Here is a 26,421-nt window from a genome sequence, read left to right on the forward strand (position 1 = left end):
GTTGAAGCCAACAGTAATACAGCTAACGTTAACAGTTAGAAGTAACGATAACGCGCTTGAATGCGACCTTCCGTGCTAATTAGCAACCTAGCGACGACTGCGACTCTCGAAAAATAACTCACTAGCCAACGTATGTTAAATGACCCAAAACAAGCCAGCTCAGTGGCAGCGTTGTTGCCAAAGTTATGGCACACGTTTAAGGTACCGTATTTAACTGTTGCGCTGCTAATGTTTTCCCCAAAAAAACTTGAAGGAAGCACATTGCTGCATGTTGTCTTGCTCTCAGCAAATCGTCACTTACCGCTTGAAGTGCTCGATAATTTTGTCCTCTCGTACATTTTCTGGTAAATTCCCCACCCATAAATGTCTGGTTTCCCGGACCATACTGCGCTCTGGTGTCCCCCGACCATACAGAAGATTTTACTGAGTTAAATCCGGCTGAACGTGTGTTGCCGTGCGCGAGGAGTTCCTTTCATTGGACCCGTCCCGCTCGCATTTGAAAGCTGTGTTGACTACAAGAGCCTGAACCTCGCTGTCGAGGAGCGCGCTCCGGTTCATGACGAGATCGCGCATTATGCAATGAGCACTCGGAATACCACATGGATCAAATCATCGGACATGACATTTTATTGTAAATCACTTTTAATTGTTAAAATGGATTGTTAAATTGGATTCATACCCCGGTTTAGATTGCAAGGTAACAGACAGACTGGTTGGCTTTGCTTTAGTATGACATTTTGCAGCCTGTTTGTAGAAGAACATGACTTTAAAAATGCAAGTTAATCATGGGGCGTAAAATGTATGAGACGTGTGGTTTACCGCAAACTCTTTATTCATGAGTCAGTGGCAGGACGGTGTTGACAGTATTAGCTTCAGTACTGCTGCTTTGTATATGTTTGCACATCCTTTTGTTTTCCACAAATCCAGATGGGAACAGTCTGTTTTATATACGACTCACAAGTCAAAACAAAAGACATGACGAGATCCTCTTTTCTCTGGAACTAGTTCATTTAATGCAGACATGATTTAGTCAACTCTCTAATAATAGTTCCGTACGTCTGTAATTGTGGGAGAATTTAGTAACCGGATCTCTCCCAGTCCTAACCACAACAAGAACTAAAAAAATAACGACAAAACAGATCAGCTATTTAACATATAAATATTTAACATATAAACATATAAACCCAAGATGATGCCCTATCGTGTAACATTTCCTTATATATATATATATATATATATATATATATATATATATATATATATATATAAACATATATATATATATATATATATATATATATATATATATACATATATATATATATACATATATATATATATACATATATATATATATACATATATATATATATATATACATATATATATATATATATATATATATATATATATATATACATATATATATATACATATATATATATATATACATATATATATATATATATATATATATATATATATACATATATATATACATATATATACATATATATATATACATATATATATATATATATATATATATATATATATATATATATATATATATATATATATATATATATATATATATATATATATATATAAACATTTGTATGTTTTCCAACTATGCACGAGGCGAATGATGTGGTCCACGCATGCGCCAGAATGCCGCAGAGCAGGGACCGCAAAGGATGAAACGCCCACATGAAGTTTTGACAAAGAGCGATCACCAACACTCAAGAGTGGCTGAGATTTCTGGAATCTGTACTGACTGAGGTGCAGCTGGTTCTCAAGCTGGAGCTTGAGCAAACCACATAATCTTCAGATTCAGTTTTGAGTTTTTACTGGAATTGCACGGACTTTCTGGATCTGCCTAAATCCTTAATACTTTTGGACTAGAATTAATAAACTCTAATTCTTTTACAGTTCTTTTGGGATTGGTTGCACGTTGGATGTACAAAAACGCACTTTAGGCCAAAACGATATTGTATGTTGCACAATAAAAAGATTCCCCTGGATACTTGGACAACAAATGGTATTTTTCTTGCTCCTAAACACAAGCCGGATGTGGAGATGTGGCAAACTTCTAAGGACGTGAAGACGTTTATTGCTTTACTAAATTGATTAGAATAATTGTAAATTTATTTATTCGACAAAGGAAAGGACGGTATTGTAAACAAAAAAAAAAAGCGACAGAATGTGGTATGCGTTTGAGAGAAATGTTGGTGCGCTTTAAAACGTCCTGAAACAGTCTCACCGTGGAGAATTAAAACACGTACAGATTATTGCATACCAGAGTGATTTACGCAACACAAACAGATCACACACTCGATGTTATGGAACGTTCGGTTGTTAATTTTTGGCGCCAGTTATCGAAAGAATGTTCTCTGGAATATGACGCCATTTTGAGCATAACCTAGTGTAGACAGAACCCAGCACAACAAAAGAAATGACAGCGCCACGGCCATTTTGTTTCCAGTGGTGCTATTTTGGGCTTACATTCAGTTGAATTTCTTTAGCGCTTAGCAGCTTCCAAGGAATTGACACAACTAAATTGTTACAGAGCTCAAAAACGTTAAAAGACGACGCAATTATGTCACGTTCAATGAAATTGCACCATTGAACTGTTTTTTTTTTTGTGTTAGCAGTGAGCTGTCTTTATTATAATGCCTTGGTCACTGGTCAAATTTGTTAAGGTTCCTATCTAAGCCACAGATAATCAAAATGAACATTGCTTGCTATATATAGGTGTAGGTGAAGAGTAATTCACCATATACATACAGATATTGAAAAGCTATATTTATTATTATGGTAGGCATCCAAATGTTTTTTTTTTTTCATGCAGTATTAAAATTATCTCTCACATATCTCTTAAATACTTAAATGTACTTTTTTTTCAGACAAACCACAACCATTTTGCAGATGTGTGTATATATATATTTTTTTCATCAAAGCCTAGTCCAGTTTCCTTTCCAAATTCCTTAGTTCTCCCCGATTTCCAGGTCTTTTTAATGGGCCTTTAGGCATGTAGGTGACTTGCTGTGGAAATACAGTATGTTATTATATTTTATGCACAGAATCTTATATATTGAATGCCTTGGGGATCAGATGAAGAGATAAGCAAATGCAATCAATTATTTGTTCAAACCTGGTATATGGCTTCCAAAAGGTCTTGAGATGTAAAGAGGCATGCGGCTTCACCAGTGAAGCAGATTAGAACATGGAGCACATCTGACCAGCTGCCCACTGTAATCAGTAACACAAAAAGCCCACCCAGTCGCACAATAACTGTATTGAGAATCTGCTGGCCGGGTGGATGTTGTTGATCCTCTGAAACATTGATTATATATACTCATGATTAGACTCAAATGATGGCCAGTTCTGCAATGAAATTCCAGTGAATAGAACTGTACTATAATAACCATTGGATTTTGCCAAATGGTTGTCTTACCATTCATGTACACAACCAGCAGAGTGTAGCAGATTGTGAGTGGGGTCCAAAATCTCAGAGCCTCGGTGGTTGATAGAAAGTGTTGGTTTATGTTTGATATAGCAGCAATTCCAGATACACTAAAAGTTATAATTAGGGCACTGCAGAGCCAGGTTAATATGGAACTGCCAGTGGTTAATAGTCCAATGCAAAGTCCACAATAGCGCTGTGTACTATGTATTGAATACATTGTATTCACATGTCGCCATACTCTGCTGCACCGGCTTGCCAAGAACCAGCTCAGCCCAACTGCAAGAAGCAGGCTTAGCCAGCCCTGCGGTGCCCCCTCATGGAGGAAATTAAGGCTGCAGGTTAATGCGCAGCCCAAGGAGAACTGGCACTGGACAAGCAGCAGTAACAATGGGTCATTTATTGAGTCCTAAACAAAAAGAAACAGAACATTTGATCTAAAATGACATCAAGTTGTCATGCACCAATTTATTAAATGTCACAAATAAATGATGCTCATACTGATCCTCCTGTAATCCTTGCTGAAATGGCTCTAAGAGAGAACTCTAGCACTATCAGTGATGCAACGCGAGACCCCACAACTGAAAGAACCACTGTTAGGACCCAGAACTGAATTTTTTCTGTTAGTCCACCATTCAGTCTGGTCCGTCGTTTAATGTCTGTTTCAGGATCTGCGATACTTAAAAGAACAGACAAGTGAAATCTACAAAAGCATCAACACAAAAACTGATATCTTATTTAAATATTATATCAAATATTATCATATAATCTTCATTTATACAGCATGGATTAAATAACATAGCATATATACATTTTTACCTCTGTGCCTCAACAAACAAGTACGTTTTTAAAAGGTTACGAAGAACCCAGATTCCACAAGCACCCACAAGCCCTGTGATTAACATAAAGATCAATCTATATTTATGATAAATAATCTATTGTTATAAAAATTGTAGCAGTAAATTGTCTCCTTTATTATTGAACATTTGTGATAGAATGTTCATTTCATAACTCACCTTGTAAAACACTGTGTAAAGGAATAGCACTTGGTGTTAGCCAAGTAGGAACACTTGGCAGAAAGCGAGAAATGAATGACAACATGCCTATGTAAGTGAGAAACTGTTTAATGCACCAATGTTTTGTTTACATAGATACTAGTCAAACTGGCCACACACACACACACACACAACTAAATCTTAACGAATCAAAATCATTAATATTACTGACCTTATTTTGTTATTTTCAGTTGCGTTGTTTGTGAACCTCGCTCAAGTATAGCCTTTATCAAGTGCAGATATGAGTGTTGGAGATTTGGTAGCATAGTCTCAAAGGTCACTTAGGCCTTGATCAGTTTTTACTACTGTATGATTTGTTTCTCTACATCCACAAAGTTTTAATATATTAATGTATTTCCGTAATTATTTCTGAGGCCTGTTCCTGATTCAAAATTAAAAAAACGACAACATTATATTTCTGCCCTCTGCTTGGGATTATTTTCACTTCCGTTAACTGATATCATGTGTACTTTCCAGAGATTTTACGAGGGGACTTGAACTTTACACTGCATTCAAGAGCTTTGAACAATCAACAATTCCCACCCATCAAGAGTAGATCATTAATATTACATTTTGTTGCCCAGCAATGTCCAATGTACTTTATGAGGTAACATAGAAACATATATGTGATTAAATAGTTAATAATGATAATTTATTTAGGAAATTTTAATAGTTTTTTTTGGACTAGAAAACAAACACACTCCATTTTAATCTTTTATATTGTGAACCGTATCGCAATAGGACAATCGGACATTATTTTGTGATAGTGTTCCTCAAATACAGCATCCTCTTCTGCACTGAAGTGATTCTTCCAGTCACCAACCTCACCTATAAAACAAAGAAACATAAATTCTGAAAAAGAATAGAACAAATCCAATTTAAATGGTTCATTACAATAATAATTTCTAAAATAAAAAATAAAAATAAATAAATAAATAGAAATCACCTTTTCTCATGAACTCTGAAGCTGTGCGATCAAAGATTGAATCGGGTATAGTTGAGTAGTTTGCCATGGGGTTTTCTCGCATTGCTGAAAACGCTGTCATTTGCACAATATGCTCTATTGTACTTTTTGATAACTGACGTTTGAGGAATTGAGCAATGTGGGTTACTTCACGAACAGGGTCCTGAAATAAATTATACAAATATTCATACTTAGTCTCAATTACTCAAGACTTTTCATAGGCTCAAAAAGTTCAATCTATAGTTCACCCAGATATTAAAATTTGCTGAAAACTGATTCCCTTCAAGATCTAGATAAAATAAAATGTTACATTATATAATTTATCACATGAATCATAATGGGAATATAAAGCTGATAAAAAAGCACAATAACCCATAAATAATACACACGACTCCAGTCCATCAATGAACATTTTGTGAAGTTAAAAGCTCTATGTTTTTAAGAAACAAATTCATCAAGTGATTTTACTTTTAAACAATTGCTTCTGGCCAAAACATGAATCCATAATAATAACACCTCTTGTAAAAAGTCCATCTGCTGTTGTTCACTCACATTAAAATCCATTAACATATTTGTTAGTCTTGGACAGTTTATTTTCGTTTGCAAATAGTGTTTGATCTGTGCATATTTCTCTCCTAATTCAGACGATATTACTTTTTTAACTGGAGAAAGCAATATTATGGATAGAGTACTTTCTCTTTCTATTTTATGGTTTGAAGTGAAAACTGTCTTAATGATGGATTTGTTTTTACCAACATGCAGTTTGCTGATGACTTTCACTACTTTATATCGATTATTGTGATGTTTTATCAGCTGTTTGGACTGACGGCACCCATTCACTGCAGAGGATTCATTGGTAAACAAGTGAATTAATGCTACATTTCTCCAAATCTGCTCAGATGAAGAAACAATCTACATCTTGAACTGACTGAGGGTGGTATATTGTCAGCAAATTCATTTTTTGGCTACTTTCTTAATAAGAGAAAAATATGTATTAAAAAATGTGTTTTGCAGAAAGCTGATTGACCTCTTTCATGTCTTCATATAATATGTAAAGGATTTTCTTGTTATGTCTTTCCCTCCAGTATCCTTTAACATGGTCATACCAGGATCCCCAACCCACTGAAAAAAATTCAGTCATTATGAGATTCATTTAAGATACCATAATTAAGCGTATTCCCATTTTACACAAAACAAGGCTATTGCTGTAGTGAACAGTCTAACTGCAAAATTCATGACTTACATTGCCCTTTCATGAACTTCTCCAGATATTGTGACCAAGGGCCAGGCTCTGGCTGGTAAAGATTCATGCGGTCAAAGTGGTAATATGAAACCACAGTGTCCTTCGGATTACGGGCCACATATATAACCTATGGTATAATAAAGGTGGGTTTAGCATTCACATAATATTGCATTTTTCAATACAGCCTATTAAATCTAACCTTGCAACCAGCATCCCAGAAAGAACGAGGCACAAGTTGGACGGGAAGATGGGTTTTAATAACACGAGGGGGGTCCATAACCTCCAGCTTAGTTATACCTATAACATTAGAGTTTCATTTATTTTTTTTGATGCATATATATATATATATATATATGTTTAAAGATGCTAAACAGTGTTTGGTTCTATAAAACATACCAGAACTTGAACCGTCAGAAGCAGTCATCTCTAAGAATGGCATGCGCATCTGAGTGGGCGCACGCTTGCACTTTTCAACATCTCCTTCATTCAGGATGCTATCCACTACTTCTTGTATCCACGTAGTTCCTTTTACAGACAATAAGATTTCATTATTCAAATTGCATTGTGTTGTTTTCATAATTTGTCAGTCTTTTGTACTCTACCTGCTTTAGGATACGTGGCAATGAGTAGATCCTCATTTGACGCCTGGAAGGTCTCCACTCTCGCCCAGTACTTCACCACTCGCTCTGGTAATGGGATAGCCTGAATCTGACTTAGCCTTTCGCGGGTTGTCCCATCCATATTGTCCTTAAAGTAAGCTGTGATTAAGCATATAACCATTTTAATAACTTTTCACCAAAATACTTTTTCCTGTGTCTAATCGTTTCATCTCACGCTAGGACTTTTATTATTATGAATGAATTATGTATGAGTTAATGTTTTTAACGATTTAGTAGTGTACTAGCCTACAAAACGAAACAATTAAGCTGTTTTTATGAGAAAATAAGCCGTTTTTCTATTTTTATACCTGTTGAACCTTGGACTGAAGCAGACGGCGTTTTGTTGTTCAACTGCAGGGTACTGGTTTGGACACATTCTGATTTGTAACGAAATGTGCAGTGGCAGATTGCGCGGGTCTATCCTCCCTGCAGCAGGTGGCGCTACTGTGTAACACTTTGGTTCACTGAACGGACCTCTGACGCTGTAGAGGGAAAATGTGCGTTAGCGTGTGGACTGAGGGAAGCCCCTAGTTAGCCAAGAGTGGAAAACATGGATGATGAGGAGGTCGCCGAGAGTTGGGAAGAGGCCGCCGATAGTGGGGTAAATGTGCGATAGCTGCGCGTTCCATCTTGCTTCCACAAACACTCTTTTCAATGTAGACAGCCTCGCGTGCAGCTTTAGGCTGATTCACTCCACCGGCCTCATGCTAGCGCGCTAGTCACGCCTGTGTATTTAGAGTTGGGCGGTAGGCCGCCTTTAAAGGGAAACTGATCCCAAATCAGATGTTGTGGGATATTCCGTATTTTAAACCAGTGGGTAAAGTAGAGGCGATTTTGAAAATGGAACTCGGTGAAGCGACATGTTAGTGTGTGACGTAAACAATCTGTGTTCTAAGCAAATGACGTAACGTAATGAACTGAAACTGCCTGCTAACTAATGCTAGTGAACTTAGCCGGGGCAACTTCTGAAAAATAAAAAGGGGCAAATCTTTCTTTGCCACCGCGTAAGAAACCAAAGATGGCTGCCTAATGGACTGAGACCTGTTGGGTGTCGTAGAGAAGGGACTGTGTCTTTTTGATATGTGTATACTTTTATGAGTTGATTTTATGCGGAAATACAATTTCAAAGCAGCGGAGTATCGAGGTAAGATGGTCTCCATTCAGACAGTCAACGGTTTATCTCAGAAAGCTCGGTTCTTGTAACTTTCTGATAGTTTTAATTTACAGATGTGTTGATCTTGTGAGCGAGACTATTGTTTTGTAGATGCATTTTAAAGAATTGTCAACTCAATTAAAATAAGAAAAGGCAGTCTTTTATTCGAAATACTGACCTTTTTTCGTCGTCGAAATGGAGGATGAGTCTAACTCACAGTCTCTCCGTTCGCTTTCATTGCTTTTTTTTTCTCTCCAGTAGAACAAGAGTGGATCTGTGGTTGTTATTCTGCTCCACATTTCCGGTTGTATTCCATAGAAAAACGTTTTTTGTTATGATGTTACTTTAAATATGCCCTTGACAGAAAAAAAGTTAATTAGTATTTCATATGGCGTTCCTTTACTCTCAGTTATTGCCATATAGTGACAGAGCGCGCGCGAGAGAAAGCGTGCAATATGTTTTATCATGGCTGCTCTTTTAAAACGTGAGACTTTTTAAAGGTTTCTGTCAGTATTTGTCTGGCAGCAACGTAAACACCCCAGTCATTAGGCTCTGTAAACACATCTTTCCCTACTTTTGAACGTTTCCCTCCAGTCTCTGTTTAGAAAAGCCTTATATTGTCTACCTACACAAGCAGCACTCTGTAATTTGGCCCTGTCATTAAATTAGCCTCTGCACTAAGGATGTATAAATAACTTTGTGAAATTGAAAACTTGCTGCTGGTTCAGAGGCCCCTCCTTGAAGCGCCTGTCCGTGCTGTTTTATAACATTAATACATGCTATATTCTTCCGGTACAAGTGTTAATTTTATGTGTTTGAATTAGGAAATGGAAAGAAGACTAGAAGAAAAGCTTCGAATTAGTCAGAAAGAAAGGTATGTCTGGTCATCCTTGAGGCCATATTTTGCTCTGTGTTGCTTGTTTTACTCTAATCATTTTTTGAATGCTCTTCCAGACTTTCAAGTGGCAGTCCGAGCCGTTCTCCAATGAGGACAGCGATCGTAATCCAGGACGACTCCCTCCCCGCGGCACCCCCACCTCAGATTCGTATTTTAAAGCGACCCTCCAGTAATGGATCTTTAGGATCGTCTGTGACGCAGACTCGACCCTCCCCACAAGTAAAGTCCTTAGCTCAGCGAGAGGCAGAATACGCAGAGGCCAGGAAGAGAATCCTTGGCAGTGCTACTCCTGATGACACACCACAGGAGAGACCCAATTCAGACCGGTAAAACACTGACACACTCATTAGAGCAAAACTCTCATGGTTCTGGAAGCCAAAACTGATATTTTTAAAGATAATGCATAAACTTTTCCATACATTCCCACCATGAGCTCTGAGACTGAGCAACATAAGCTTCTGTAGTGGGCCTTAAGTGACCATCATAATAGTGGAGTCAGCAACTGGATAATTGGAAGATCCTTGATGTAATGTGTTTATTACTACTATAGCATACTACTACAAATACTTTATCAAAAGTGACCGTAAAGTTTTTTCATTGTATCAAAAGATTTCTATTTCAAATAAAGATGAAAATCTATTGTTTTGTTCATGGCTTAAGGATGGTTTACGTAGGATGCATTTTGCTTTGGTTTATACTGTGCTACCTTTCTAGTGAAAATAAGTTCAGTGTTTAAAAAGCTTATATCAGTCCACGTCTCGTGTTTTTCCAAGCAAAAACATGTTCTGTGTGAATAGCCACTTACTTATTTCTAAAGGGGACATTGGATGCTCATTTTCCAAATGGTATTCATGAAATGTCTTTAGCATATGTTGCTCAGTGGTTGTTTAAAACACCCTTTTTACCTTATCTATGATCTGTGAAACAGCTGTGATCATAATGACCTGTTTCGGGTGCAAGTCTCATTAAATGATAATGAGCTACTGCTCACCCTGCCCGTATCTTCCTTTTTTGTGTATTTGGTGGCACTTTACAGTTGAAAATTGAGACGGTGTAGGTTTTTTGGGGATTTAAAAAAAAAAGTAGTGAATGGATTTTTATCATTGTGGGTGGTTGTGTCCACTCAGCAAGACATTTATATGCAAACGCCATGTAAAAATGAATTTTGCATCTGATGTCCCCTTTAAAAAGACTTCCAGAACCAAGGCTGAAGCCATTTATGAATGGCTGCTTTAAAATATTATGCCAAAGTGCTTGCTATATCTTGGATTGTAAATTTGACATATTGTCTATCCTCAATCAGATCCCCACGTGGAAGCAGCCATACACTTTCAGAGGAAAACAGAACAGGAAACCATGTGGTTCGACAGCCAGCAGGTCCAGATGGTACACAAGGTTTCCACCACCAGCGCAGATAGGAATAGCCGCCTTTCCTGGGAGAACGGGAGAGGTGATAGTGCGTCTCCCAGAACACTGTTGAAATTCAGATCATTTTTATCAATATTTAGGATGTGGGATATTTTTCAAATAAGTATAATACCCTCTTGAATCCAGCACGGCATGTGTGGAATATAACAGGGGAAAGAGACATGATCTCGAGGAGCGGATGGGGAACGTTCCTCGCTTTTACACTGTGATGAGGACCTCGCTTCCGGACACTGCTCACTGTGATGTCCAGCCCCCAGCCCTCAAAATCAAAATAGAGAGAAAAGAAACCAAACTGCAGAACTATTGTCCCTTCCTCACGTAACTCAGCCGTCACTGGCAGCCAGCCTGTCCCGTCAAGCCCTCTGAAGAGACATTTGAAACAGAAGATAACTAGCGCTGGACGTGCTAGAACCGATAAAAGGATGGTATGAGGCACCAGCTTCCTTCAGCAATAATTCTAGAAATATCACTAATTATTCAGAGCTCCCTTCCACACTTTTCTCTAAAGCCTTTGTATTGCTTGTATTTGTCTTTTGTTTTAATTTTGGTTGTTACTGGCTCAGTCTGCTAATCGCCATATGTTTTTAAATGGGAAAGAAGCAGTGAGGGTATGTTTGTGGAAACTCAAGCTGACTTTAAGTTCTTTATTGTTTACGGTTATCGCTCGCTCTCTTTTTTCTTAATGTTGTTTTACTCATAGTTCTTCCTCTGACTGTCCTGACTTCAACATAAAGTAAAAAGAATAAAAACAAGAACTAGTAGAGAATTAAATGAGTGTGGCAAATTTCTATGCCCTTTTATATGATTTAAAAAGGTTCTTTTCAGACCTGTGCATTTGAAGTAAATCCAACGGAAAGATGACTTGTGTTAAATATTTGTTGTGCTGGGAAGAACCGAGCGGAGGGGGGGTATGATCTAGGTGGCTCCCTCGCCTCATTTCTTTATCAAATCTGCTGTTGGCCATTTTCTTTTCTTATGTAGAAACTCCGGTTGTTGTGAGGAAATCTGAGCGAATGAATGAAGTTGTGTATCAGTGGAGATGTTTTTAACTGAATGATGGTGCAATGTAAAAAGCTAACATGAAGTATTGCTTCAAGATCATTGAAAAACACATCTATGACTGGATTGCAGAATGTCCTATAAGAGATTATTTAACGTTTATTAAAACCTAAGAGAAAAGGAAAAAGTGTGTTGCACCAGTGGCTTAACAACACACCTTTAATGGAGTGTTAAGTTGACCTGGTTGCTTTGGCTCTTGCAATACAGTGTCTATACATGAAGAGCCATATTACCTTTCTTGACTGTAACTCTGTTTTTTTTTTTCCCCTTCCTAAACCTTCCTCTCCTCTACTATCCATGAGTGATATCTCTGCCTCCTGCAGTTTATGGAAATACCCTTTAATCTGATATGTCATTGTTCACCCACTGTGCTGTAACAAATCAGGCCAGACGGGTTTGTCATGGCCTGCCTGAGAACACAGAAATCTGCCTGTAAATACTTTTCAAAATGCCCATTTAATAAAGACTTTTTAAATAAAAAGATAATTTGGAGATTATTAATATATATTTTTTAATTATTTAAATGGAGGAATTTTTACTTTTGCCTCTAATGGTATCCAACATTTTGCAGATGCATTATGCAAATTAGTCCTCTTCCAGAAGACGCTATTATGTCAATAGGGCAGGCCGATATGGCAAAAAAAATTATATTATGATAGTCTTTCATATCAGTCGATTTTGATGAATTTTGCCATCAATTTTAAATCTTTATTACCAAATTTTTATTTGGTGAAATGTAATTATTCTGACACTGAAAGGGATAGTTCACCCAAAAATCTAAATTATGTCATTAATAACTCACCCTCATGTCGTTCCAAACCCGTAAGACCTCCGTTCATCTTCAGAACACAGTTTAAAATATTTGAGATTTAGTCCGAGAGCTTTCTGTTCCTCCATTGAAGCTGTGTGTACGGTCTACTGTCCATGTCCAGAAAGGTAAGAAAAACATCATCAAAGTAGTCCATGTGACATCAGAGGGTCAGAGAATTTGTGAAAACATCGAAAATAAATTTTGGTCCAAAAATAGCAAAAACGACGACTTTGTTCAGCATTGTCTTCTTTTCCGTGTCTGTTGTGAGAGAGTTCAAAACAAAGCAGTTCGGTGTTCATCTTCAGTTCTCTCTTCACAGCAGTTCAGTCAGTGTCCTGTTTGAGTGTGAATTACTCCGGGATATTGGTTTGTTTTAACTCAGAGGGAGTGTCAGCCACATTAAAAAAGTTAACAGATTAAGTCATTTGTGGATTAATGCCTATATAAACGATTCAATTCGATTTGGTGAACTGGTTCAAAAAGATTTGGTTACATCGAGTGATTCGTTCGTGAACCGGATATCATACACTGCTTTGTTTTGAACTCTCTCTCACAACAGACACATAAGAGAAGACAATGCTGAATAAAGTAATAGTTTTTGCTATTTTCAGGCCAAAATGTATTTTCGATGCTTCAAAAAATTCTCTCTGACCCTCTGATGTCCCTCTGATGTCACATGGACTACTTTGATGATGTTTTTCTTACCTTTCTGCACATGGACAGTATACCGTACACTCAGCTAGACTAAATCTAAAATATATTAAACTGTGTTCCCAAGATAAATGGAGGTTTTACTGGTTTGGAACGACATGAGGGTGAGTTATTAATGACAATTTTGATTTTTGGGTGAACTATCCCTTTAAGGGGCGGGTCCTCTTATGGAATCGGCCACTCTTATGATTGGCTAATGTCTTTGTCATAATGTCAGAATCTATGCCCCCTTGCTATTGCATGCAGTGTTTTGACAACATGATCAAAATTAAAAAGGTAATTTCAAGATAAAACATTATGAAATCATTTACTTAATATTTGTGATACAGCTGCAGTCAGATCTAGTACCACTTCATCTTTCAACAAATGTTTCTTTCCAAAGATGCAATATCACATAAAACATTTGCGAATAAAGCACTCTTTCCATCGAGCAAGTCAAGGAGAACAAAATTGTCACTTCTTGCCAAAAAAATACAAGTTTAGGAACACTCAGTATTTTGTATTTAGGTTAGTAACCGAATTAAGCACTTTTCAAGGCAATAGGCATTTTTTTAATTTACTGTAAATATAATATTTTTTGGTAAATAGTAAATACATTCTTAAGTTAGTACTTAAATACATTACATATTCTGGGGAAATGTTTTCACCCCTTTTCTGAATCAATCGGAACACCCTTTCAAAATACTTCAAGGTTTTTATTTTTCATTTATGTTCCATATTAAAAACAGCATCACTAACAGTCAATTCTCGTTGCTGCATGATGATTTTTGTGCCATATATAATAGGCAGACAAGTACAACACCCGGTACACAAACCTCACTAGTGCTCCAGGAGGTGGTATCAGATCTTTGGCAACCCTGGATATGTGCATTGAGGTAGGTGTTAGCTAACACCGATGACGGAGCACTGTGCTGGGAACAAGGGTTGGTTCAGGGGCGGCCATGAAGGGGTTTCTGCAAGCTGGGCATCCAGACGTTTGTACTGCTTTTTGGACATGCGTTTTCCTCTGAGGTTGCGAAGGCAGTTCAAGGCACCTCGGTCAATAAGAATCTGTGAAGAGAAATATATTTGCAGCATGTTTCCAAAGCCATGTGGTAATATGTGTATGTGTCTTTACCTCAAGCATGTAGCATATGAAGAAGTTGAGTGCAGCCACAGCCACCAGCAGTAGTTTATAGTTCATATCGTTGATGTCATAGAGCTTCAGCACTTGATGGATGATGGTGTGATTGAACAGAACCAGCCAGCTCATAAGTGAAAAGAAAACCAGCAGTACACCTACAAACAAAACTAAGGGGAAAAAAAAACGGCCACAATGAGCACTTTCTTGAAAAATCACTATGATTATAAAATGGTTATCAGGACTGGGAGATGAAAATTATAACAAGAGGAAATATAAAAAGGTGAAACACATTTACAGTACATCTAAATGGTAATTGGTCAACATAAATGGAACTCAAACCCCAAACTGGCACTATAAACTGCTCAAATCATCTGGATTCAGTCAGAAACATCTTTTTTCAAACAAACAGTATCATTTGTTTACGCCATTATTTTATGTTGTTTTGTGATAAATAGGTTTTTGGTGAATTGATGCATTTTCTGTAAAAATAGCTCATGTGTTAAACAGGTCTAACTGTACGCAACAAGGTCAAAGTTTCAGTTCTCACAATTGTAACAGAGTGGTTTTTTGTAAGGATATCCTTTGGTTATCACAATAGACATGATGATATACTGGAATCCCGATAAGGCAAATATGCTCGTGTTCTCCATGTTGGGCAAGTTCGCAGCCCCCGTCACAGTGGAATTTAGAGGCACATACCTGAAAACGGTCACAGAGTTATAAAACAACAGTTAAATGAAGCTTCACAGATTTTTTTTTTTTTATGTTACCCGAAATCTAGGTGTTAGATGCTTACCAGTCTTGTGACACAGTGATAACCAGAGCAGACACCTGGGCTAGGATCAGCAGCACAGTGTGCAGCAGTAAACTAGACAGGACTGGGAGAGACAGAAGACTGGCAGCGGGTCGCTGGGGATGGAGCTCATCGCTGGGACCTCCCCGTCCCATCACTATAGCCAAAACGGTCACCAAAAATAAATCAAAGAAGAGGAACTGCAAGTCTCCCAAGTTTGTTTTCTCCTACGATAGACCAAATAAACCACGTAATTAAATCATTGTATATTTGTACATTGATTTTAGCGTATAAATGGATCGGCGAACACTCACAGTGTAGAGAATAAGTACAGAGGCAAACTGGATCAGACTGTACAAAGCCATGTACTTGAAAAGACTGAATGATGTCACCAGTGAACACCTGCCTTCCCTGTTTACATTTTCATTTCAAACAAAGCAGACATTAGATTTTGTTGTATAATAATAATAATAATAGTAATAATCATCTCCATCGTAAGCTAATTATTATTATTATTATAAATAAATATAAATACTCATATAAACATACAATGATATTATTATTCAAATGTAAGTCAAGAATACAATATCTTATTAAAAGACTACTATTAATCATTAAAAGTAATAATTATTATCAAAACTAAAAACATCATCATCATCATCATCATCAATGCATATAAATGGCCAATATATATTGATATTATATCTTAGTAATAACATCGATCAAGAATACAATGTCCAATTAAATACATTTTTATTAGTATTGTTGTTTATTAAACTAATCATCATCATCATGATCATCATTATTATTAATAAAAATAGTAACAATAATAATAATTGTTGTTGTAATAAATTATTCACAATAATAATATTCACAAACATAACAACAATTTATTAAATGCAATTAAGAACACATTTTAATAAATAAAAATTATATATATATATATATATATATATATATATATATATATATATATATATATAGAGAGAGAGAGAGAGAGAGAGAGAGAGAGAGATTAAATTATATATTGATAAAATACAGATACTGATCCTATTAAAATACCTTAAGCCAAAAATTATATTTATTATTCAATTTCTGCATAAAATCCATGCATAAGAATGGTAAAAGTGTGTTACTTACTTGATGAGTAGAGGCACGCAGCTAATGTTGTTAGACTTGGATGTGAAAGGAGACGCCACGGAGGCCTCAGCCTCAGACAACGACACACCGACATCAGCAGCCCTCAGTGCTCCACAGTCATTGGCACCATCACCACACATGCCCACCCTGTAACTGCACACGGGTCGGGAGATATGGCCGTTATATTCAGTGTTACAAAGCCCTGCTAACAAATTCACTGGTTATGCATTAATGATAATTTATCAATCTACATTTCAAGCAACTGTACAAAACCACAAATACTGGACTCACTTGAGTTTCTGCAGTGCTTTTACCAGCTGGGTTTTCTGTTCTGGGGTCATGCGGGCGTACACTGTTCCTCTCATCAGAATCTGGAACACAAAGACAATGAGCACTGCCAATCTCCAGAAAATGCATTGGTGTCCACCAGTCTAAAATTGGAATGGATCAATACTCCTAAAACTTAATCTAAGTCACCTTGGGCAGATATTCAGGGAAATGATCACAAAGTGCTGCAAAGGACATCCCATTTATAGCCAAATGATAGCCAGCACCGTTCTGATAGAGACCCTTGTGGTACAAGAAGAAGATATATTAAGCTCTTTGCTGTTCTGAATTTATAAAAAGACATTATTATGTGATATGTCAGTGGTAAAATCTGTAAAGCAAACCTGTGCTGGAATATCAATAGTCTCCTGAGTATTATCAGTGGCTGCTGCTGCACCATCTCCTTGATGAAACTGCAGTGAGGCCATTGAACTGGCAGTAGGGGGCGATGCATGAACAAAAATAACCTTCTCATGTGACAGCACCATTCCACACGCACGTGCTACATTCACAGCAGTGAGAATATTGTCACCTGATAAGAGCAGAAAAACAGCATGGCAAATCATTTTCAATTGGAGACACAGAGAGGCCAATGAATACAATAATTTGAACTTTAGTGACAATATAACTAGGGCAGAAGCAATTCATGGTTATAAATTTACACTGTAAGCTTTTTTAGATGATTTTTACAGGTTACTTTTGGACATACCTGTAACCATAACAGGCCGTATTTGTGCCAGTTTAAGAGTGCGAATAACTTCTGCACTCTCTGGCTTCAGCTGGTTCTTCATTACTAACAGACCCAGGAAGTTCATGTCTTTCTCCACCTCCACCCTACAAACAAACATTTACTGTGACCATGAGGCAGCAGGCATGCATCAGTCTGTTTTTAAACATCTATTTATTATATACAAAATAAGTTAAATACACACATTTTCTAAAGTTTGGGGTCAGTATGATTTTTTTTAAACAAAATGAATACATTTATCCAACAAATAATGTATTAAAATTTTAATATTATGTTAAATAATAATAATGTTAAATTGCCTGGGAACAGTACAATTAAACAAATTAATAATTTTATTCAGCAAAGATGTATTAAATTAAAAAAATAAAATGAAAGCAATAAAATTTATAATGTTAATTGTTTTTTAACTATTTATTTACAATACAAAAAGTATAATGATTTCCTCAAAAATATTAAGCAGCAAAACGGTTTTCTACATTAATGACACTGATAATAAGAAATGTTTCTTTGATCACCAAGTTAGCATTTCTGATGAATCATGTGACACAAAATACATTAAAAGAGAAAATATTTAAATACTACTATTTAAATACTAATTAAAGAACTATTTAAATAATAATAACAATATTTCACAATGTTTTCACTGTATTTGAGTTCAAACAAATACAGACTTGGTGAGCATAACAGGTGTTTTTCAAAAACATTAATAAATCTTAGCAACCCTCAATCTTTGAATATTATTGTTTATGAAACGAAACAGCTGACCTTTCAACAGTGCTTAGGTCGGTCTCCTTAGTGAGGTGCTTGTAGGCAAATCCAAGGACCCTGAAGCCCTGGCTGGCGTACTCCCGGAGAATGGGTGAAAAATGAGAAGGCACTGTCACAAGGAGAGCACAAAGACAGAACAAAACTGAGTGCAAAAATAAATGGGCAGTGATCCATATACTCCTGCTTGTTCTTCTCAAGGTGACATAAAAACCAGGACAAGTTTTAAGAGTCAGGTCCTCACAATTTTCTCTACGGCAGAAGCTGGCAACCATTTCAGGTGCTCCTTTAAGGAATGCAACAGGAGAAGCTCCACCTGGACCAACGGTCACCACACTCATCCTTTGCAAAGAAGAGGAAAACGGGAATCGCCGTACGATTGCCACTGGCTGACTGACTGACTGAAAAACACATAAGAGGACAGGAAAATCAGGATTGAAACATTATACTTATCCAGTATCTGGGATGAAGATAGTTGAACCAAAAATTAATCCACATGCCGTTCCAAACCTAAAAAAAAACAGAAGTCCAAACAGCACTTAACACCACTGACTTTGAATGGTATTTATTTTTAATTTTTTTTCAAAATATCTTATTTTGTGTTTCCCAGAAGAGGTGAAGGCAGTCATGTTTGGATGAACTAAAAAAAAAAAAAAGCTATCCATTCAATTCACAATCAAGACCCAAATTTTCAAGTCATTTCTGTGAGCTTCTGTTGACCATTATCTAGTTCTGTATATGAATCATCTTACATTTCCTTGCGACGGGAGCTCAGATGCAGGAGGTCTCATCACTGCTAGCACTCTGTGTTTGCCAAATTCAGAGTCAAGTCCCATCTCATTCTCTGGCTCTGTCAGTTCCTGTCATTTGCATGCAAGATGACATCAAAGTTGCCATAAAACCAATTAAACAAAACGCAGATTCATATATCTGTCATATGTAAAAGACTTAAGATATACAGATACAAATAACTGAAATCATTTACGATCCAAAATGTTGTCCCAAACCTGTCGAACCTTATTTGTTCAGTAGAACCCAAAAGGAGAAGTTACCTTTATTTTAGTTTTTTGTCACTTTTGAAATTTGACAGCCCTTGGTCACTGTTCACTTTCAATGTATTGAAAAGAGCTACTGCTAGTGTTATGTATCTCATTCTGTACAGTTAGATACCATTGATGTCCACTGTACAGACAAAAAATATATTTTTATGTTCCACAGAAAATATGAAGTCATACAGATTTGGAAGGACATGACAGTGAATAGATAAGGAAATAATGTAAATTTCTGGCTATTAACTATCTCTTTAGGAATATGAAACATTGGCGAAAAACCAGTCATTACCCATCCGGTGGATTCTATCATTTTGAGCTCTAGTGGGTCTCCGAGTGCTTGACCCCCCAGCAAAGCCAAAGAATGGCAGGAGGCAAGTGCAGAGAGCATGAGTCCAGGAGAGAAAGAGCGAGGGTCAGGGACCAGCTCACTAAATCCTGCTCCACTCACTTCCATCACGCCCCATACGTCCAGACCCTCCTCTGTAAGAGTGCCAGTCTGAAACGATCACAGCATTCAGTCAGTTTTTACAAGCAATATATAGAACTTTGCCATCTTTGTCACAACTGTTTAACTGAACCAAAAGAAAATTTCCTTACTGTCTTAACTTTAAAATGTGTTAAGAACACTGTAAGATCAACAGTAATGATAAACAAATTCTTTGAGCAGTTCACACAATGTATATATATATACACACACACACACACACACACAGTGTGGTGAGGATGTTTGACTGCGGTACATAGAGGGGGTTCTCATTCACTTGACAGGATGTTGATATTTAGCAAGACAGCAGCAGAGATGATAAGCAAATGAAAGGCAGAGATCTTAACAGTCATGGCTAAAACTCTCTTGCACAATGCAGCCCTCTAACAAACTCTTTTCCTTCACTTTGAAACCACATGATGCTTGCAAGAATGCAATAATATTGTTAAGAATGAAGGGATCAATTCAGAGTAAGCTAAATCGGTAAAAAGCATTTGCTCTCACTATATCCTAAGTGTCATAAAATCTCTCTTTTTTGTTGTAAAAAAAATTTTTTTTTTAAATATATCTAAAAAAAATTTTTTTAAATTAAATGTAATTACATTTTATTTTATCAAATTTACTGAGTATAGATTACAAAATAAAAGCTAAATATTAAAATATACATATGCAAAGAAATCCAAGGTTAACAATCTAGTAGTCAATAAACCCATCCATGTTTACTAGATTGTGTGTAAAAGGAAGTGACATGGGGAGTTGTCACAAACTGACAGTGAAGGAAATAAGCTGACTATTGGTCATGCCCAGGGCACTGATGATGTAAACGTTATACAAATAGACGTCTGCACTGAGTAATAAAACAAAGTTTATTTTAACAGCTTGAAGCTTAGGCTTTTAATAGCCAAATATAAGATTTAAGCAAAGGCTTAATATTAATATGCCTGAGTTGAACCATCCCTCCACAAGATCTGAATCATCAGCACAGCATTTTTAATTTAGCAATAAAGATCATTCCAACAAAGGATCTCTCAAAACTTTATTCTCTCACCTTATCAAAACAGAAAAGTGATGTCTTGCCACAGATATTAATACGAGGTGGGCTGATGCAGAACACCCCATGACGCTTCAGCCGATTCTGGGCATAGATAGTGGCTGTAGTTATAGCAGCAGGAAGAGCAGGTGGGACTATTATTGTCACAATATCCAGAGACCGGATGACTAGCTCTTGCCAGGTTGTCTGATGACAGAAGAAGTGGATTCACAGCCAAATTAAAAAATCTTGAGGTGTAATTACTTTAATTAACAGTTGTAATTAACAGTTTTTGTTTCAGATGAAAGCATCTAAATCCAAATTGCTATAGTGAAAGAAACCTTGACTAACAATAAAGGGAAGTAAGACAGACCAGACATGAACTTAAAATTACTTACATTGCTCTTTGAAAGTATCACAATGCTATAAATCGTGCCGACCAGAGCTGAAATACAGACATTCATTATCAACCAAGGCCCATATTCTGCATTATGAGACTAACAGAAACAAATGTCATTATATCTCATACATATATGAAGCTTGCAAATAATCCAACTTACCCACAATTCCTAGAAATAGTAGGAACTTCATTGCATCCTTGTAGAAGCGGAAGTCTAATGGCTGAGGGTAAAGGATAGAACTAATAAGGTCTCCTTTGGCAGTAAAAAAGCCTGAGGAACATTAAGGAGAAAACAACAAAAGTCATTTTATGGCTTCTCGGTCTTCTACATACTGTACTGTTGTAAAGTTTGGGGTCGGTATGATTTTCAAAAGTTTTAAAAGAAGTATCTAATGCTCACCAAGGGCTGCATTCATTTGATAAAACACAGTAAAAATAGTCATATTTGGAAATATTTTAAAATGTCATTTTGTCCTGTGATGCAAAGCTGATTTTTTTTGTGTTCTTCAGTGTCCAGTGTTCATTCAAATATGCTGATTTGGTCAAGAAACATATTTTTATGTATACTAAAATCAGTAGTGTTTGTGGAAACAGTAACATCTTTTTTCAGGATCCTTTGTTAATTAGAAAGTCAACAACAACAAATTATTTATTTCTAAGTCACCTGTGCGTGTTACAACAGCAATGGCCCCAATCCCAGCAGACCCGGCTCCTTTAGCCTGGATGAGTTGTGTGCCGCAAAACAAAGTGTGTCTGCGTTGAGACTCTGGACTGTATGTGGCTTCAGACACAGACAATGGCGTCTTCATCACTGGTATGCTCTCACCTGTCAGTGAGTACAGAACAAAAAGTGAGAACAGAAGAACGGGAAAGCATCTAAAAGCATGCAGATTCACTGCAATGCACAATTTCAGAGGTGGTCTGTATTCTCTCACCAGTCAGCATGCTTTCGTTCACCATGCACTCCCCTGCCAGCAGGGCGGCATCACAGGGCAGAAGCAAACCCTCGGATGGAATCACAATACAGTCCCCTGGAACCAGCTCCTCAGAGCTCACACACTCCTCTGGAAAAACAAACAAACAATCGTAGTTACACAAAAAAACCTAATCAACACTGGAAACATTGTGGCTATTTCTGGCATTTGATAGGCAGCTTTACCTCCCACGTCTCTGCGCACGGTCACGTTCACTATCATCCGGGCCATGCGGCGGAGAGTGGTGCTTTGCTACAGAGACAAAAAACAACCCCATACTATTTCAAGTCAAAATACATCAAAAGAGCTCTGAAGACTTGAACACGCAAATAATACCAGCATACCTTACGGATCTCATAAAGGGACACGCCGATTGAAATTAATGATATGATTAGAATACAAGCAGCATAATAATAGTATCTGTCTGACATCCACAGGATGATGCTGAACACCTGAAATATGTAGAATGGATTGAGAACCTGGAAAAAAAAGATACAGAGCAGATTAATGTGTGAACCTTTCACAAACCATTTCATTCACAAATCCAGGGAATGATGCCGTTTAATCAACACACAGTGTTTATAAATGCAATATATAGATTTTACAGTGTTTTTAATTATTATAGAGTTTAAAAAAGTAAAGGAGAACAGGTCTACCTCCTCAAAGAGAAGTTGCAAATAAGACTTCACAGGTACATCAATAATATTGGCCCCAAAAATCTGCTTTCTGTTGAACAAAGGAAGTGTAAGCATTTAAAGCATCTAAAAAAGCAGTTATATTAATTGCTCTTATTGGCATAAAAAAGGTACAGACCTTGTGCTTTGGTCTGCTTTACTCAGTCCTTGCTGTCGGTCATGCAGGTCAGCGCAGGACCAGCCTTCATTGAGAATGCTGGAGACAGAAGTTCATTTACTACCTCACCATTTCAGACATCTTCATAACCATAAAGAGAGGAAACCAACACATACATAAAGAAATATGAAACAGTACCTCGCTTTGCAAAAGGCTCCTTTTCTGGCAATCCATATGTAGCGCATGCCCTCAAACACATAGTATCTGAGCAATGTTTTCTAGATGAAAGAAAAACGAGATACGATCAAGCAGATGGACTCAAAATGCACATCACACAGTCTGTTTTGACTGCCCTTATGTTACCTTTTCACTGTGTAGCTGCACAGTGTCTCTCCATTCATTCTCATCTGCTTCTACTACTGCAAACTCCAAACTGGAAAAGTTCAAGCGTTAAATTTTATTATTACATGTAATAACATTTTTATTAATATCAGAATTAATTCATTCAAGTATAACAATTACTACCACGACAAAAAACATTTTTACATTATATATAATTATATACAACCACTGAAATACTTTAGACTTTTTCTTGCATTACAGCAATGACAATTTAAGTGTGAAAATGCCTAATTGTCATGAAAATAGTGTCACACTAGCCGGGTTTCCATCCAAAGTTTGCACCTTTAATTTTTAGCATTTTTTTAAAAATGCAAAGAATGGGTTAACAAGTATCTAGTTCCTTTCTGAAAGAAACTTTAAAAGCACATAAATACAAAAAGGAGAAGCATGAGTAATAAATGTACTGCCGGCCTCACCTGCCTTCCTCAATCTCCTCTGTAAGCACATCTACAACAAACTCCTGTCCATATCGGTCCTGTCACAAACAAATTAAAAAATATCCCTCACTTATTATGAAAAGTGTTGTGTTTTACTGTATGTTCTTCTTCCACTTGAAAATATTTGAACAACCATTACCTAAAGTCTCAGTGAAACAAACTTTAATACCTTTAATAGTAAAACATCTGCCATTGAAATGGGGCAGGATTTGCAGCGGGCCAGGATGCCGAGGCGAGGGCGCCAGTTGAAGAGCACTAACAGCAGGCCTAAAGAACATACCCCCCCAAAACGGCACAACCACACCTTCCAGCACACCCATTTGTACCCCTGAACGTCCTGAGAAACAAATCACATGATAAAATGATCTGTTCTAGCATAACAAGAAACTGATTTGTATTATTCCAAAATAGTACCATATGTGAGACGGCAATGAGCTCCTCGGGTCTTGGATCCTTTATGAGCGGTTCTGTGTCTGGGGAGGTCGCCCCATCCAGCCCCGGACCACAGCTCCCTAAAAGACAACATCCGTGATTAGTCCTTTTGAGCAGTAGTTACTCAAGTGCACTAGGAAATTAATGCAAACACACTTTATAACCCGTCTAGTGTGCACACCCTTTTAGTAAATACAAGAATAGACTCTAGCATCAATATATGGCGTCAGTAGTGTACAACATCAGTTATAATATTGGCAGCAAACACATTCATGTTGTAATTAACATGCTGGCAAATCGTCACTGTGAAATGGCTACTTGGTTTTTTAAGTTTTGAAGAAAGGTTTGTCAACAGGTTTTAAAAGGTTAAGGCTGAGAAACTTGAGAGTCTGGAGTTTTTCTTCTTTTTTTCATGTCATGTGCTTGCTTTGTGATCAGAAATGCTTAGTTTCACTCTACAAATGCTAGCTTCAAACTGAAGCGAGAAACCACAAAACAACAAACTTTTAGTACAAACAACTTGATTTTTTAGTGTTCCAAGATTTAATTGCATTTAGGTCACTATAGTGCTAACAACACTACAATATACATATTAAAATATTTATAAAGGTGAGCTGAAGGATATTCGTAAGAAATTGACTATTTCAGAAACAGAAACTTGGCAATACAATGGAAACAAAACAAAATACAGTGTTATTTAAAGAATCTTTTCTAGCAGGTTTACGATGCAGAGCTTGAAATACAGGTTCAGTCATCTCAGTAAAGCAGAGAAGACAACAAACGAGGGGGAATAACCAGCAGCAAATGTGCTAGAAACATAATACTCCTTTCAGTACATTATTTGTGCAGTCAACTGACTTTGACTCAATGTCAAACATACTCTACTGTAGTTTCAGACAGTTCTAAAAATTAAAACTATTACTTTATAAAATGATATGTGCTAAACGAATATAGGTGTATTTTTCAAGAAATGCAAAAGATCTTACCACCCTTTGGTCTTTTTCCTGATGCAAGTTCCTAGCAAAACTTCTAAAAAATATTAAACACAAGACTAGTCTACGACATTATTGTTCCTTTTGGCCGAAATATCCACACTAAACCTGAACGTGAGAAAGGAAATGCAAACGTTCAAGTAAACCAAAGCAGTAACGTGAAAGCTCCGCCTACATTCCTATGTAAAGCCGGTGGTGTGCTTCCACTCTAGAATGATTCATTTAAGAGAATCGGTTCTTTTGAAGGGTTCGAATTAAAGAACCGGTTCAACTCGATTCGTTTATTTTTTATGTCTTCATTACGTAAATGCATCACAACACCGGCGAGGCTTTAAAACGTTTAAATTTAACGATATGTACACGCGAGTAGATTTTTTTATACGGTTAAATAATTTTAATAGCGTTAAATATTAGCCTAGGTGAGTTTTTTTTTTTGCAGCAATGGCTTACTGACTTTGAACCTAAAAATGAATTTATATTCATACTAATATAATAACATCAGTCGTAACTTTATTTTATTTTTTGGACGTTTTAATAGAATTTTTGAAGCCCACTGCGTTATGAAAATCAAGCCTCTTTCGTACGCGTGTTAATTTAAAAAAAACACGTATGTTTTGTACCATTATTGCTATTCGCCTATTAAAAGTAACTTTTTGCTCCATCATGTTGACTCGACCGATCTGAGCGATTCAAACAGAACCGTAAACTCCTCGTTTGTAACACCGTTTCGATTCGCTGAACAAATATGACATCCAGTTTTATATACATATCCGGGTAAAGAAATGTACAGCTTGTAAATAGACAATTTTATGGATTAAACTGCAGTCAATAAGACCTAATGGGATGCATCTGTTCCATGCGTTCAGCTCCAGTGACATTCATCTAATGTTAGTCTAGACATGCACAGGCGAACTGCACTTACCCATACCTGCTGAATCCATATATGAACTATAACGTGAGTACTAAAGCCATACTTTTACTCAAGGGCCATCGTTTTCATTACACATTATCGCAGAAACTAACATTTTGTGATTCAAGTGTCAGCCCTCTGAATGTGACGCCATAGTCTTTCTTCCTTTACGA

General features: G+C 36.8%; 5 protein-coding genes across 10 annotated transcripts in view; 1 reads left to right on the forward strand and 4 right to left on the reverse strand.

Moving 5' to 3' along the window:
- LOC113068916 (msx2-interacting protein-like) overlaps positions 1 to 1,153 on the reverse strand; it is a 33,669-nt gene extending 32,516 nt beyond the window's left edge. The window contains exon 1 of the mRNA XM_026241850.1: positions 302 to 1,153. Coding sequence (XP_026097635.1) covers positions 302 to 384 — 83 coding nt within the window. The 5' untranslated portion in view covers positions 385 to 1,153. The remainder of the gene's footprint in view (positions 1 to 301) is intronic.
- Positions 1,154 to 2,788: 1,635 nt separating this feature from the next.
- On the reverse strand, positions 2,789 to 4,823 carry tmem82 (transmembrane protein 82). Its single transcript, XM_026241859.1, has 7 exons — positions 4,694 to 4,823; positions 4,483 to 4,569; positions 4,286 to 4,358; positions 3,968 to 4,145; positions 3,458 to 3,875; positions 3,155 to 3,336; positions 2,789 to 3,045 (listed from the first exon to the last, which is right to left on the reverse strand). The coding sequence occupies exons 2-7, from the start codon at positions 4,565 to 4,567 to the stop codon at positions 2,962 to 2,964; spliced, it is 1,020 nt and encodes a 339-aa protein (XP_026097644.1). The 5' UTR covers positions 4,568 to 4,569; positions 4,694 to 4,823; the 3' UTR covers positions 2,789 to 2,961.
- LOC113068919 (sulfotransferase family cytosolic 1B member 1-like) lies at positions 4,575 to 9,351 on the reverse strand. Of its 2 annotated transcripts, none has more exons than XM_026241857.1 (8): positions 8,719 to 9,351; positions 7,331 to 7,486; positions 7,125 to 7,253; positions 6,928 to 7,025; positions 6,729 to 6,855; positions 6,513 to 6,607; positions 5,468 to 5,648; positions 4,575 to 5,349 (listed from the first exon to the last, which is right to left on the reverse strand). In XM_026241857.1, exons 1-8 carry the CDS (start codon positions 8,837 to 8,839, stop codon positions 5,237 to 5,239), a joined length of 1,020 nt encoding a protein of 339 aa, XP_026097642.1. In that variant the 5' UTR covers positions 8,840 to 9,351; the 3' UTR covers positions 4,575 to 5,236. The 2 variants fall into 2 exon arrangements, with proteins under 2 accessions (XP_026097642.1, XP_026097643.1); XM_026241858.1 differs by lacking the exon at positions 8,719 to 9,351 and adding an exon at positions 7,696 to 7,834.
- On the forward strand, positions 7,838 to 12,406 carry LOC113068922 (SUZ domain-containing protein 1-like). 3 transcript variants are annotated; one of them, XM_026241862.1, is made up of 4 exons: positions 7,838 to 7,988; positions 9,365 to 9,414; positions 9,495 to 9,764; positions 10,742 to 12,406. In XM_026241862.1, exons 1-4 carry the CDS (start codon positions 7,938 to 7,940, stop codon positions 10,854 to 10,856), a joined length of 486 nt encoding a protein of 161 aa, XP_026097647.1. In that variant the 5' UTR covers positions 7,838 to 7,937; the 3' UTR covers positions 10,857 to 12,406. The 3 variants fall into 3 exon arrangements, with proteins under 3 accessions (XP_026097647.1, XP_026097646.1, XP_026097648.1); XM_026241861.1 differs by having other exon boundaries at positions 7,844 to 7,994; XM_026241863.1 differs by lacking the exon at positions 7,838 to 7,988 and adding an exon at positions 8,030 to 8,531.
- Positions 12,407 to 14,128: 1,722 nt separating this feature from the next.
- On the reverse strand, positions 14,129 to 26,421 carry LOC113068918 (cation-transporting ATPase 13A2-like). 3 transcript variants are annotated; one of them, XM_026241854.1, is made up of 29 exons: positions 26,267 to 26,421; positions 24,329 to 24,426; positions 24,084 to 24,251; positions 23,894 to 23,952; positions 23,439 to 23,508; positions 23,274 to 23,353; positions 23,097 to 23,174; positions 22,940 to 23,009; positions 22,628 to 22,762; positions 22,469 to 22,535; positions 22,245 to 22,373; positions 21,974 to 22,135; positions 21,470 to 21,580; positions 21,308 to 21,354; positions 20,928 to 21,116; positions 19,685 to 19,891; positions 19,096 to 19,203; positions 18,588 to 18,744; positions 18,344 to 18,455; positions 17,540 to 17,664; positions 17,175 to 17,362; positions 16,981 to 17,073; positions 16,795 to 16,874; positions 16,504 to 16,656; positions 15,678 to 15,774; positions 15,367 to 15,590; positions 15,118 to 15,269; positions 14,565 to 14,737; positions 14,129 to 14,497 (listed from the first exon to the last, which is right to left on the reverse strand). In XM_026241854.1, exons 1-29 carry the CDS (start codon positions 26,277 to 26,279, stop codon positions 14,330 to 14,332), a joined length of 3,513 nt encoding a protein of 1,170 aa, XP_026097639.1. In that variant the 5' UTR covers positions 26,280 to 26,421; the 3' UTR covers positions 14,129 to 14,329. The 3 variants fall into 3 exon arrangements, with proteins under 3 accessions (XP_026097639.1, XP_026097638.1, XP_026097640.1); XM_026241853.1 differs by having other exon boundaries at positions 26,261 to 26,421; XM_026241855.1 differs by lacking the exon at positions 26,267 to 26,421 and adding an exon at positions 25,333 to 25,640.

The sequence above is a fragment of the Carassius auratus genome, unplaced genomic scaffold (genome assembly GCF_003368295.1).
Source record: "Carassius auratus strain Wakin unplaced genomic scaffold, ASM336829v1 scaf_tig00000254, whole genome shotgun sequence".
Lineage (NCBI taxonomy): Eukaryota > Metazoa > Chordata > Actinopteri > Cypriniformes > Cyprinidae > Carassius > Carassius auratus.

Excerpts from the sequence above, each read along its gene's own strand:
- LOC113068922 (XM_026241861.1), top strand. The coding sequence starts at position 7,938 with ATGGATGATGAGGAGGTCGCCGAGAGTTGGGAAGAGGCCGCCGATAGT. Across the intron at positions 7,995-9,364 it reads CCGCCGATAGTGGGGTAAAT|GAAATGGAAAGAAGACTAGA; the intron begins GTGCGATAGCTG and ends TGTTTGAATTAG. Across the intron at positions 9,415-9,494 it reads CGAATTAGTCAGAAAGAAAG|ACTTTCAAGTGGCAGTCCGA; the intron begins GTATGTCTGGTC and ends ATGCTCTTCCAG.
- tmem82 (XM_026241859.1), bottom strand. The coding sequence starts at position 4,567 with ATGTTGTCATTCATTTCTCGCTTTCTGCCAAGTGTTCCTACTTGGCTA. Across the intron at positions 4,359-4,482 it reads TTTACACAGTGTTTTACAAG|GGCTTGTGGGTGCTTGTGGA; the intron begins GTGAGTTATGAA and ends TGTTAATCACAG. Across the intron at positions 3,046-3,154 it reads TTTTGGAAGCCATATACCAG|CAAGTCACCTACATGCCTAA; the intron begins GTTTGAACAAAT and ends GTATTTCCACAG.
- LOC113068919 (XM_026241857.1), bottom strand. The coding sequence starts at position 8,839 with ATGTGGAGCAGAATAACAACCACAGATCCACTCTTGTTCTACTGGAGA. Across the intron at positions 6,856-6,927 it reads TCTGGGATGCTGGTTGCAAG|GTTATATATGTGGCCCGTAA; the intron begins GTTAGATTTAAT and ends ATTATACCATAG. Across the intron at positions 5,649-6,512 it reads TATATGAAGACATGAAAGAG|GACCCTGTTCGTGAAGTAAC; the intron begins GTCAATCAGCTT and ends AATTTATTTCAG.
- LOC113068918 (XM_026241853.1), bottom strand. Across the intron at positions 21,117-21,307 it reads TGATACTTTCAAAGAGCAAT|ACAACCTGGCAAGAGCTAGT; the intron begins GTAAGTAATTTT and ends TTCTGTCATCAG. Across the intron at positions 15,270-15,366 it reads ATCACTGTGTCACAAGACTG|GTATGTGCCTCTAAATTCCA; the intron begins GTAAGCATCTAA and ends GACCGTTTTCAG.